The sequence below is a fragment of the Macrobrachium rosenbergii genome, chromosome 42 (assembly GCF_040412425.1).
Source record: "Macrobrachium rosenbergii isolate ZJJX-2024 chromosome 42, ASM4041242v1, whole genome shotgun sequence".
Classification (NCBI taxonomy): Eukaryota; Metazoa; Arthropoda; class Malacostraca; order Decapoda; family Palaemonidae; genus Macrobrachium; species Macrobrachium rosenbergii.
In genome coordinates, this window is record NC_089782.1 from 40,280,611 (window position 1) to 40,294,390 (window position 13,780).

General features: G+C 36.4%; 2 protein-coding genes across 15 annotated transcripts in view; one reads left to right on the plus strand and one right to left on the minus strand.

Annotated features, from left to right (window-relative positions):
* LOC136828322 (large ribosomal subunit protein eL22-like) overlaps positions 1-13,780 on the minus strand; it is a 139,825-nt gene that overhangs the window by 13,834 nt on the left and 112,211 nt on the right. The gene's annotated exons all lie outside the window — the stretch shown is intronic.
* Positions 952-13,780, plus strand: part of LOC136828323 (neuronal synaptobrevin-like) — a 60,046-nt gene continuing 47,217 nt past the window's right edge. For 10 of the 14 annotated variants that reach the window (XM_067086212.1, XM_067086213.1, XM_067086207.1 and 7 more), the window contains exons 1-2: positions 952-1,103; positions 11,137-11,290. In XM_067086212.1, coding sequence (XP_066942313.1) covers positions 1,102-1,103; positions 11,137-11,290 — 156 coding nt within the window. In that variant the 5' untranslated portion in view covers positions 952-1,101. Of the gene's footprint in view, positions 1,380-11,136; positions 11,291-12,060; positions 12,140-13,780 lie in introns of all 14 variants that reach the window. The other 4 variants (XM_067086209.1, XM_067086215.1, XM_067086204.1 and 1 more) reach the window with 2 other exon arrangements.

A 13,780-nucleotide genomic window follows, 5' to 3' on the forward strand; every position in this document is an offset into this window, starting at 1 on the left:
CTTCGTTAAATATTTCGTCAATGAAATTCGTTGTCTTTTTTTCCTTATTTGATAATGTGTCAAAGAAAGATTTAAAATGGCGTATTTTCTTGTTAAAGTACCCAAGTACTTTACTTCCCTGATTTACTTTTAATCTGTTGTATTATTGACGAACTACACCTCCTATTACACAATACCACAGCCATTATTGACTTGTAATGGTCAAATAAACGTAACACCTGAAGAGTTTATTTATATGAGTTCAGACAGCTGCAGATGTGACCGTCTAACTTTTAGTTTACATTAAATTCCATTCCAATGCGGATTTTTTTTTTTTTTTGGCCATAAGGCCCTTCCCCAAAGGAAGGCCTCTCACCCCCTCCCCCTATTCATTTTGTATGCGTCGATACCGCTAGTGGAAAGGTTTAAAATGTACATCATGAATATGGGGAAACCAGTATCACTGATGATTATTTTTTTTTATTCTTTATGTGCTGCTATACTATTTTGACATTTTTAATTTCCTTCTCAAAACGGGACTATGCTTTGAGTATCAGTAACATTTTGGACGTCTTCCATATGAATGCTCACTAATAATATTATTATTATAACAGTAAATTCATATTGAGATACTTAATTTAATTTTACAGCTACCATTTGCTATAGCAGTCTAATGCCAGATGATAATATATACTCCTACCACCATCACGATGAATGTTAAAGCCTCAGAAAGGAAAATGGATACGAATTTTGGAGAGGAGATTAATGATAATGAAATTCGCAATTTAATTGCTTGATTTAATTTTAGAGCAACCATTTACTATAGTAATCTAATGCTGGATGATAATATGTACTCGAGCACCATCACGATGAATGTTAAAGCCTTAGAAAGGAAAATGGACACGAATTTTTGGAGTGGAGGAGCCGGAGGTGGGGGCGGGGGAGGTGGGGGAGGAGGAGGAGGAGATTTTCCCCGTCCCCTCTTCTTCCTCTTTTTCCTTCCCTAAAGTCGCGAGCTCTGGCGAGTCTCGGCTCCCGGGATCTGGTAACACTGCAACCACATCAGCAGCTGGCTGGCCATTTTCGTTTGTGTACCGTTTAATTTGGCAACTTTAACGGGAAATGTAAGTAACCTAGTGCTAACCAGAGACACAGTAGGGTTGTCGAATGCTAGAGGAAGCCCGTCCGGTTGAAAAAAGGGGGTTTCCGAAGAGACAAAGCCGTGAAATAAGGTCTCGTCGATAGGTGTGGGTGTCTTGCATCGATCGACAGAGTCTGGAGGAGGCGAAAGAGAAACAACTGTCAAAGTCCTCTCTCCCTCTCGCTCTCTCATTTCGAGGTGGACTTGCTGCGAGGAATTCTCCCTTCTCTTTCCGCTCGACCCAGGAGGCAGGAAACATGTAAGCCGTCATTCCGTGCTCTCAGAGAAACCGACTGCGTGTCCGAAAATGAAATATTCTGGTTTTCGACTTGTGCCAATGGTGGGCATGGAAGGAATATTATTCGTCAGGTGTTACGGTAGACGTCTCGGCCTGGCCCAGGCGATGACCGCTTCTACGCCGCTCATGTCTCTCGCCAGTTGGTTTTCTGTGGGAAATTGAAGGCATTTGGCCGACAGACCTTCGGTTCAGTGTGGACGGGGTCGACTTCCTTATTGGGTGCAAATGATGTCGAGGTTGACAGGAGTTGTGGGAGTCGAGTGGGTGTGGCATGACTTTATACCCCATGCCGAATAGATTCGTCATTTTTAGAGATTTGTTTGAATAAACTGGTAGTTTCGAGTGGAAATTTTCTCGTTCGAGAAGGTTTAAGGTCAAATCTGCCCTGGCCCACTACCGGTTATGTTAGGCTAGTGGCCCAGGTCATGTTTGGTCAGTCATTGGGTCCGGGGTTTGGGTAAGCTAGCCTGGTCCTGTCGTAGGTTGGTCTTAATTGGTATTTTTGCATTAAACTTCAAATATCGTGAACCTGATATATGTTATATGAGTTTAATAATTGTAAGGCTGAGAGTGTGTTACAGTCTTTTGAGTTGTGGTCTGTTTTCCAGTTTCTCGTTGTTGTTTTGTCGTTTTGACTCGTCATCAGTATTGTATCGGCAGATTTAGCCAATTGTCTTGCGTGTTTACTGACAGAAAAATTTATTTTTGTGATGAAATTTGATCTGTTGCATAGCCTAGGTTTTGGGATTTTGCTAGCCTGTGTTGGCCATCAGGCCTGTTTTAAGGGTGGGTCTAAAGCTCAGCTTATTGAATAACCATGTATCCTGTGTGATTGGTTATTTTTAAGCAAAATTTTCTTTACAATCTGTTAAATCTGGGTGTGGCATATTTTCGCGAGGTCAGTCGTGCGTCTTTAGATCGAGTTCGGAGCTTCGGGTTGTGGCTTAGGGGTAACTTGAGCAGTGTAATAATTAATAGCACAAAGGAAGATAATAGTTATTTATATGAATTCACTTTGTGTACTCAGTTTGTACACCCTGTGTAAAAGCAGACAAAAAATTCAGCAATTGAGATGAAGTTGGAAGAATAGGATTAACATAATGTAGACATACAGATTCTTTAAAGCTCTCATGATGTGGTGATATTCATTTTCCTACATAGTAAAATATATTACCAAATATGTTGATATTTGTCATCATTATTAGAAAAAAATTCCATCTAATATATTGGGCTTTTGTAATGTAACGATAAGGTTAATACCAAATTTCTTTTGAGTTTGTCGCGCCCCATTCACAGTGGTATATGTAATGGTATGGTGAGCTTAGTACACTGTATAGCTCTTGTGCTTGTCTCTACCGATTTTGGTGTGAGTGTTGAAGTGAAATACAAAAACTTTTCTTGAGTTTTAGACATAGGAAGAGATGGGATGCATATGAGCTTGAGTTAGAATTCAGTGAGGATGACTGAACCTAAGTTGAGGTTGACCTTTTGTTGTAGGTATGTTGCCATATTGTTTGAATGTAATCTGGAGAAATCAGTGTTGAGGAAAACCCAGCCTAGAAATTGCAGAAGTTGGCCTTTAGGAGAAATCACCCTCCATATTTTGTGAAAATGAAAAAATTTTATCCATATACATTTGGAGATAAACAGAAGTAATGTATGAGATGTCAGTTATCCATTTTAAAAGGGGATACAGTTTTCTCTAAGACTTACCACCCCCTTCAACAAAGTTATATGTAGGTTAGGTTTTCATCCATTTTTTGCCTGATTTTTGTTTGTTAGGCAACTCAGAAAGCTATAAGCAGCTTTATTATAAGCAGCTTTCAAAATTTTAGATAAAGGTTTATCTAGTGTAAGAGATAAACTGATCAGGTTTTTTGATGCTGGTCCATGATTTGTTCAGATTTTTTAAGACTTAGAAAATGATCAAAATTTTTTTTCCAAGTTCGTTGTATAGTTGGGGGGAATAGTTTCATGACCAAAAATTTACATGACAGTTGCATTGGCAGGGTAATACACCAAGTGCCATCTAGTTCATATAAGAAACAGCACAGATAGGTTCCAGAAGAAAATTAAGTAGGGCATACTTTAGTTGTCCAGATTGCCAGAGAAATAAACCAGATTGAAGATAATTATTGGTGCACCTCCTTATCAAGTACTTGTACTTATCTTCTTATCTTATTACCCACAAAAATTTGAAATGATGCTGCATGTTTTGATTTACCTTCTTCCAGTATGAAAGAAAATTTGGGGCTGCAGTATAATGTTCATATTGTAGTACTTAATGGTTTGATTAGTAAAAGATTAAAGTCTTGGTTGGAAAACTTCCTAGCTGGGTAGGTTATTCATGGAAAAAGCTTCTGCCAAATAATTGTAAAAAAATACAGTAATTTATAAATAAATCTCCGTCACAATAGTTGCATCAACTACTCTAATAAGAAAACCCAGTGAGCTAATTAACTGTGAGTCGATTGTGTGTGTGTAAGTTCTTTGTAAAGATATCCATCAAGACCAGATTAAGTAAACTTCAAAAGTCTATACTGTATAGGCCTGCAAAAAAAAAAACCATTTGATTATGGAACCTCTTTCTTATTGTGTACCCATGAAAATAATTTAACCATTGTAGACCAGGCAAAGTTGTTTATGACCCTGCACAATATCAATTAACCTTTGTTGGTTATTTAGAGTCTTAAAAATATTATTACTTGGTTCTTTGACTAAAAATGTTATTACTTGGTTCTTTGACTAAATTTAGGAAGCTCTTAGCCACCTTCACTGATACTGTACTGTATAAAAATATATGCAGCTGTATGTACCTGATTGTATTGGGAAGGGCTTTTTATTTATATAAATATCTTACAATTATCAAGTGGATAATCCAAATTAATTTCTCACATGTAAAGCATAGTAACCATCTAACATATGCATTAGCTTTCTTCAAGATTTAAACTAGTTATCTTCACGTTATAATCATTTACAAGTAAGACCGTACCAAAGTTGTGCAACGACAGTTACCACTCTGTGTTTGTTTGTGAGGTCACTGATAATAGCAAGAATGCAGAGACCACACTTGAGATAAAGTGGATTTATGTTCTGCAACAGAATTCATGATAGCTCGAATGAAACAAAAGATGGGAGAAAATGGAAATAGAGGGATGGTGTTTGTTTAAGAATAATAAATAAGATGTCAAGTGGGAGAGTAATGGAAAGGTTTAGGAATGCTGAATAAGAAGCTTACTTTTTGTTCATCATATGATGCCTGCAGCTTATATTTTCTCATGTCTTTTTTTTTATTATATTTAGCTGAGGCCAAGCTCATGTAAGATTAGTCGTCACAGAGGCCAACTTTTCCTCGAGGTGGGCATTTTTAAGAAGGAACTTACATTTCTTTGAATTATTGTGAATGACTGAATCATATATTACTTTGAATTACTGTGACAAACTGAATCATATAATACTTTGAATTGTGAATGACTGAATCAGTTTTTATTAAGAGGTGATTAAGGCCACTTACTTCTGGGAGCTGGTATGTTGGAGGACAACTTATATTACTTTGTATTATTGTGAGTGACTGAATCATACTGTATTACCTCAAGTTGTTGTGAATGACTTAATAATCATTTTTGTAACAAAGTGAATAAGGCTTCACAGCATTTTATTTGGGTCCACATGCAGTACAAGGACTGGTGTGTACAGTGTTAGTGGCTGCACAAGATAAGAGTCTGAAGTTTTGGTCAAAGTATGGAATGCTAGAATATTAGTAAAATGGAAATGGTCAAAATTCGATAAGCTTTGCTATTGAAAATGAAGACACTGAGTGTCATTTCATGGCAGTATTTGTGGCTTCCGATATTAGTTTTTTGATGGATATGGTCAGGTTAGCATAAACCATTTTATACTTCATCTTTTTATTTTTGTTTTTAGGATGCAATTTAAAATTGTAAAACTTAATTTCTGTATACTGTAGCTAATTTTTCAAGTGTACTGTATATTGTTTTATGTATTTGGAAAATTTAGCTTTAGGGATTGGCAAGGTAAAGACAAGATGACAGGAAAAGGGGTTTGAGTCTTACTTTTTCCTACAGCTGCAAAATGTGTTGGGTGTAAATGTATTCAAATGGATACAAATGAATTTGTATCCACAAATCTTTATATAACTTCTGTTATGAATGTTATAGTGAAAAATTGTTGCGTAGGGTCAGAATTTGGCTCTCGATGAATTTTTAGAAAACTACTGCAGATGTGATTTTGAGTTTTGACATTCTTCCTTGAAGAAGTGGTAATGAAATGATCAGTGGGAGAGAGAAGTCGTTGTTGTAGAATATGAGAAATATAGACGGGTTACAGGTAATTTTTGTGAGTGAAATATTGTGGGTGGTTATACAAGAAGTTTGCCTGTTATGACAGGTTGCTTTAGAAGTGCCATGATTGCATATTTTGCCCGGGAAACCTGATTCTTTGGAATGAATTTTGTTCTGCATCAGTTGGATGGTCATTTCTAGCTAGGTCATCAAAATGTTTGGTTTGGTAAGTTGAGGGGACATGTTAAATCATCTAGTACCCTTCAAGCACCTCTTTTTCATATTGTTCTCCTGTCATTCAAAAAGTGGTGCACATGAGATCTTGTTGATTGGAGTAATGTAACTACAGGTTTATTATAGTCGTATGTAACTGTTTTTTTAATCAGAGTTGAATATGACCAATATTTTTTGAACTCTCTGTTTGGTTTGATGAATTTAGGAGGATTACCTGCTGTCTATGATTGACAATTACTTCTTGTTATCTTCAAATGTTTCTACTCCTTAGAACTGCAAATATAGCTCAGGATGTCTGAAAGTGAGAAAACTGAGACAAATGAAAGTACTGAGCCTAAAGCTGAACCAGCTGAAGCAGCAAGTGGAGAACAAACAGAAGCTAAAGAAGGGGAAGGAGAAGAAAAGAAAGATGACAAGGCAGAAGGTGGAGAGGGAGAAGCCAAACCAGAAGGCGAAGGTGGTGAGGAGTGAGTGTGCTCGATCCCTCAGAATAGAATGAACCGTCTTGCCTCTAAAGTCATTTGTTTTTGACAAAAATCCTTGATCATGAAATGAGAGGAACAAAACTTGAAAAAACCACATCTGTAACAGCTGATTGTGGATTTTGTTTTTGACGTACTGTACGTAGCATTTTGAGACAGTAAAAGGCACTGGAGACTTCAGAACAGTGCCATAATGCTGCAAGAATTAATCCTTGGAAGTTCTCTTAACAAGTTTTGTTGTTAGCATCTTTTCTCTGAATGGCTCATGAAGAAGTAAGTTTTGTTCATGAGGTACCACAGCTTAAATGAGACATTTTAGCTGCTTTTCTACACCAAGATTTGGAGACATCAGTTGTTTCTGCTGATAATTTGAAGTTATTATCGACATTTTATATTTGTCTTCTTAGACATCAAAGTGGAATTCTTTAAAACTGAAATTCCTGGATAGGGACTGCTGTCTGATATGCTGATAACTTGCACTTCTATATTTACCAAGTTTGCTTGAGGGTAATTTGGAAATGGTTTCCAAAGTCAGTTTGTTTTTTCTGAGATGGCACCTTGCAGAAAGCATGTTACTTTCTTTTTTGTTTTTAAGGCTATTTTATCTTATGAAATACAGTATATATAAAAGATTTACTGGTACTCTAAGAACTTTGTCATGAATAAGTTTACTTATACTATATACGGAATGGAAATTTACCAAGTAAGGAAAACAATTTTTGAGCATGTGTATTTTATTTGAGAGGTGAGGGTGAATTTCTGGGCACTGGGTTATGGTATTGTACTTCCTGTACAGTGCAGATGTTTGGATAATTTTCATTGCATCTTGTTGCATAGCATTGTTTGTCTAATATCTGTAATGTCAAAGTCATAACTAAAATTTATAGCAGAAGTACTGTACAGTATACTATACTGGTGAGTCATGTGGAGGAGTATTGGTTTGTATGACAACTCAGTGCCTTGTTTATTGGTGTTTAGTTTGAAATTTTATTGAATGCATCATTAATTTTAAAATTGTATACATTTTTTTTCTAAATACCTCAGAGATTTTGTGTAATGCTTGCACCCTTATGTTTATTTGTGTTGCTGATACTTCTGGTATTAAGGTTTTGGAATAGGTAAAAAGGGTCATTTTTAATTGCTATGCAATGTGCAATAAGATCATTACAAAATATATTGTCTGCTTTTTGTTTTATTTTATAGTTTCACAAGACTTAAATAACTATAATTTGTCTGCATGTTCTGAAAAACCTGCTTTTCCAGTATGTTTCACGATGTGCAGGTATTTGCAGTGTTAGAGAGATATTGTGTTTGTATATTCATAGTTTGTATGAGTGAGCATTATTCTGAACTACTCTTTATGAAGTGGAATTAGGGTTAATTATAACATTTTCAGGTCTGTAATTTTAGTTTGATTTTAACACGTTCCTACTCAAGTGCAAACACTTACGTACAATACCTACACATGGGTCTTTTTATAGTCAGAGAAATGGAGCATCCAAAATTGAAGTAATCAGTGTGGACGAAAATTCTGGATAACCGTTTTTATGGGTGTTTTCCAAGTTAGCTCTCCAGCTACTTCAGCTTCTATCATGGTGAAATTTTTGTGTTCACATTTATGAAAAGATCCTTCGGTCAGGCCTTTTGAGAGTCAAAATGTGAAGTGTTGGTCTCATTAAACTACTTGATGTTAATGCTGTACAGTAAAAACAACAACTTGCATGGAGTTTGCAGATGGTTTGTGCTCTTAGTACCTGACACTTTCTTATTCCTTTTGATGTACAGTATTGTCTGTCTTGAGTTTATGAAATTCCTCTATTTTCAACTATTTTTATTGGCATTTGGTAATAAGTGTGGGGTCTTGATTATCTTAACCCCTTTTGAGTTTTGAAGAAGAAACATGTCTTTGATTTCCTGGTTTCTATTGGAAACTGTGGAGGGTCTCCTTGGTTTAACCTGCACCCCTGAGTTCCCCAAGTAGCCTAAGCCATGAAAGGGCTTTTCTATAGACCTGGAGACCTTCGGCTCCTTGCAGAATCCCACAGAACTCTGTTTTAAATAGTTTTGAATTCATTCAATATTATTACAGACATAGCTAGGATCGTAGTTCCTGAGATTGCTTGAAGACTTGTTCCATTCTACTGGCAGTTCCATCACTAGTAACTGAGCTAAAATTGGAGCCAACTCCAAGTCTGGTGCCAAAGAGAACCAGAATGGCCTCGAGACTGATTTTCAAATGGATCTATTGCGTGGAGAAATTGTGGAAAGGAGGAGCTGGGTCTTGTCCCTTTTGTTAATATTAGAGAAGATTACATAGATGATTGAATTCAGATTTTTTGAAGAGAAATGGAGAATACAAATCATGAATACAGTATAGATAGCTGACAGTGCATTTATGCTTGTGAAAGGGGCATGGGTGAGTATTGTCAAGGATTATTGATTTTTGTTTTGTCCTGATTCCTCTTGTTGTGTGTAGGGGAAACCCTCCAAATATTACTTGTACTCGACAATCCTCGTCAGCCACTTACAGGCTTCTTTGCTCATAGTGACCTTGCTCTTTGGTTAACATACAGAAAAGTATTTGTTGAAGGAATTGGGAATAAGGTCACTCATAAAAGGTTAGTCATCATGGAGACATCAGGATTATTGAATTCTTTCCTTCATTGTGAATGATAAACTTGAGAGGTTTTAGATTTTACTACACTATAGGAACTTGTTATGCAGATAATTTTTATCAAGCAGAGGTCAGTATAGGTATCTTTGTATTGTACAGTACTTATAAATGTGGAGAGTTGAAGTTTTTAGTTTTTCATGTCAAAGGATTGGACTGAGGAATAACTTTGAAGTTATTTAGCAACTGGACATTAATTGTGCAGATAATGGTAACATATGGAGACATAATGATAGAACTACAGGTTTAGCAGTCAGTAAGCAGGGAATGAGGCCGACTCATTCCACCACCATTGAAACCTAATTGTATACTACTTCATTAAACTCTTCCACACATCTCTCACTGAGGGCACTGAATAGTTAGACTATATGGTTCCACAACTAAATGTGAAGTATGCCTGACCATACAGTTTGGTTATCCATAGTCTTTGCTAGCCACACTCTAGGGTTAGAAGTGGTCAACCACAGCTGTCCAGTCTATGGGTTATTGTAAAAAATTGACCAGAATTGTGTTTTACCCATCTTTTGAAATGAAAATAAGTTCAGTATTTAATTGTTAAATGTATGCTAAACATAAAAAAATATTTTTATGTTAAATTAGTGAATATAGTACAGTATCATTGGCAAAATTTTCCCCAGTCAGGTCTCTCCTTTGCAATTTTCTTTTTGTAAACGGTTTATTTTTTTATATAAATATTTCTTTTTCATATAATAAACAGTACTTTCAAAAGTTCCTCAAATGTCAAATGACATTTTGCTGAACCCTTTACTCTGCAATCCTCAACTTTAAAGGGAGTGAGTTTTAGCTAAGGTGCATTTTGTCCAAAATTGATGGAAGGGTTTCTGTTTGGAAATAGTGTTCCAATAATCAAAAATTGTTTTATTCTCTCAGAAATTTCCCAGCTGCACCAGTTTGATAGATCTGCATCTACACTCTGAGCAGACTTAAGTTGCTCTCTTCTCCCATGTTACAGGGAGACATGTTTGTCTACAACATTTTATCATAGCTGTTAATGTGCCCCTTCCTTCCCCACACGTTTTCTTGATTGTACTTAGCTTGGAGGAATGACTGGAGGCCTTCTGGGATGCTGAATGATTGTCTGGGCATATGCAGAAGGGTCTTTCTTTTCAAAATCTAAAAAGTTGGTTTAGCTAGGAAATGTTTCTATGGAATAATTCTATTTGTGATTCATGTATATAATTTATTTGTGACTAATGTAAAAAAATTGTTATTGATTAATTTAACCAGAACAGTGAGGTCATTTATTTTGCTCTCTGAAGGATTTGTCTGTATTAATGATGTACTGTAGTTTTGATTTTACTTATTCAATTAGGCTTTTGATGATTTTATAATTGGGCTAATTGAATTTGATGGAGATTCCAACAGAGTTTTTGATTTGGCTTGTGTTTATTATGTGCAATCTTTAGGGTTTATTGCTGAAACAGTTCAGAAGTATTTTCAAGTATTTGAATTTAAAAATGCAGTCTGTAGGCAATTCTTCAGGATACCGTATACCGTAACTTGCCTTTATTGATCAGTTTTTATATTTAGCATACAGGCAGTCCCTGATTATATATTGGTGGGCTTTGTTATCGGCGATCCAGTTTTTCAGCGCTTGTCTAGTGACGAAAATCTGCGATTTTCGCCGATAATCATGTACAGTATTGGCACCGATAACTGAAAATTGGCGATTTTTGTGTATCGTCACGCTGTCGGAACGGAATCCCCACCTGATAACCAAGGACTGCCTGTACTGCATATTATGACTATACTGTAATAGCTTAGTATACTATATATTGTGACTATAATAGCTACCTTTCACAATCTTTGGCATGCTCCATTTTTCTGTCGGACGTTTTTTTTATAATATTGTTTTGGAACAGTTTTACCGAGGGCCCCTTAACTCATGGCCTATTTCAAGTTACACAGAATTTTGTTAATGGACATAAAATTGGTGCGGCGTGAGACCGGAGGTATAAAGAACAAAATACTCTTGAGATTTTGATCTAACTCCTCTTCTGCCTTGTTAGGTCGACTGAGGGTGGTGCAGCAGCAGCGCCTGGGGCTGCTCCAGGGGAGGCCCCTCCCACGGGGGAAAATGGGGAGATTGTAGGAGGACCACGCGGACCACAGCAGATAGCAGCATCCAAAAGACTGCAACAGACGCAAGCACAAGTAGATGAGGTAGGATAAAGTGTCCTCTTGATGTGGAGAGAAGACATCAGAGGCTTCAAGATTGTCTTGCTTTTGAAATCTAAATTTTTTCCTCCTTTTTTCTTATATGTTATTCTAATTTCATCCTCGAGTGTATCGTGTACATGAGTATGAGTGTTACCTGTGTGTGTACGTGTGTTTATGCGAGTAGTATTTAATCTGTTGAAAGTGTTGTGAGTACAGTATGATATTCTGGTATGTAAATAAGTTAGTTAAATGTAAGAAATTGTGCATGCTAGTCTGTGAAGTAGTTAAGTGTAAGAAATTGTGTATGCTAGTCTGTGAAGTTGCTTTTATTTAAAAACTTAATTTTTTTTTATACAATAGATGGAAAGCAGCTGCCCAACAATCTGTAAGGTTGAATTGGAATTGAACAGTATCCAAGTAATCTACTAACTTGAAATGTTTATTTCAGCTCAAAACTTCATTTTTGGTGAAGACTGACAATAGAAAATAAAATCTCAGCATTACATTAAGGATGCCTTATGATTTTGTTTATATTGTATGTAGTTTTGATATTGTTGATTTTCATGCAGGAGAGCACGCAGTGACATTTGTTGAAACATTTTGACAATCCTTTTGCTGAATGAAGTAGAGACTTGATGTAATATGTAAATTAGAAAGGGATTTGGTGACAGTGTCACACATAACATTGATCCAAGTGCCACCTTACCATCAGCATTGCATTGTACATTCATTCATTTAGTAAACATCGTTCACTGTCTCTTGCGCACTGACAGGTAGCAACGATAATGCGTAAGAACATGGAACGGGTGATGATCAGAGAGGGGAAACTGTCAGAATTTGAAGCCCGAGCAGGTAGGCCAGAAAAGCATGCCTTGGGCTTTGGGGTGTTGTTTTAGTGATAGTTTGGCTTTTAAGCAGTGGTGTTGGGATTATTTTTCATGGGTGAAGAACAAACAAACCATTTAATTCTACAGATTTTGTAAGCGTACTGAAATTTCTGGTTAAAAAATTTACAAAGCCAATATTTGAAATGGTCAAGTACATGATGAGGAGATAGGGGTAAATTAGGGAACAGCAGGATGAAGACCCATCAAAACATGAAGATACTGTATGTCATAGTTAAAAACTGTGGAGTAGTCAGATATTAAGGTAGCAAGTGCTTAGGACAGGAGAAAGTGGATAACTCACTTCAGGTCTTAACCTCAGACGTGATAATGTTTCTGATAATATGGGAATTGAGAAAATAAGAATGTAAGTTTTGGTAGAATTGATTATTCCTAAACTCGGACATCTGGCATTTGTGTGCAGTACAAGTGAGTTGTATGCTACAAGTAAATGGGAGAAGGTACCAAAATGAATTTATGCTTTATAAAGGACTGACAGTGATTTTTTTTTTAGCTGAAAATAGAGGAGTACTTGATTCTACGTGGTTTAGGAGATTACAGTCGAGGACATTTTTATGCTAAGGATAGAGTAATAATTTGTATCAGTGAATTACAGTTTGACTTTTATAGTACTCATTGCAGTATTATTACTATTATTTTATTAAAATTTTTACTTTTATTACTGATTCAACCAGTCACTTGACTCTTGGGCTGTCCTGAAGGATCTTGTAAGACAAAAGGAAACTTGAAAAGCAGACAGTTCAATTTCAGGGGGCCAGAAGGTTAGGATAAGTTAGGTTTTGCTATGTTGAGCTCCGTAGACATTAAAGCTTTCTATGCCACCTATAATGTTTTGGTTGTTGGGTCAGTTTTTTTATTAATCATTTTTCTGTCAGGGGTCTTGATTCTCTAAACCTTGTACTCTGCTTGGTCACAAGGATCTACCTCCAGCAGGTCTATGCACAGGGTGCTTACTTTAAGATTTAAATGTTTTTCGGTGCACTAAAGCTTTAAAGCTGCTGAACACACATTGAAGGCTTAGATTGTTAAAAATCCGCTTTAAAACAACAGAGCTGCACTCTTGAGGAGGAAAATGTGCAGTATGAATTTGCGAACCATTTTTTACCCAATTCACCATTTGTTCACAGACAGACTTTTCTCTTTCATTTTCACTTAACTACTTTTTGTGTTATGTAATTTAGCAGCTCTGCTATATATTTTGTCTTTCAGCAATCCCCTTTTCGTAAGGTACTAGTTGATTATCATCTTCCTCCTGTAAGTATACCTTTTTGGTGTATAGCCTGCAGGTCTTTTCTGTTGCAGCATACAGTACTGCACTGTATTACTTTTTGGTTTTCTTTTTCTTGTGTCGACCCAGTTTTCAGTTGTGTACGCCATCTTTTTCTGCTGGCTACTTTTTTGATATGTAGGATATAACACCATTTGTATTATTTTATACTCTTGGGAATGTTTTGGTCTTGGGCTTTTCATGAGCCTTAAGCCATTTCACTGGAAGTTGGTTGTGTTGATCAGGACTTCAGTGTGCAGTGTCTCAAGAACAGTAGGAGGTACACTAGTTTGTGATCAAAGTTAGGTTTTTACCTGAAGC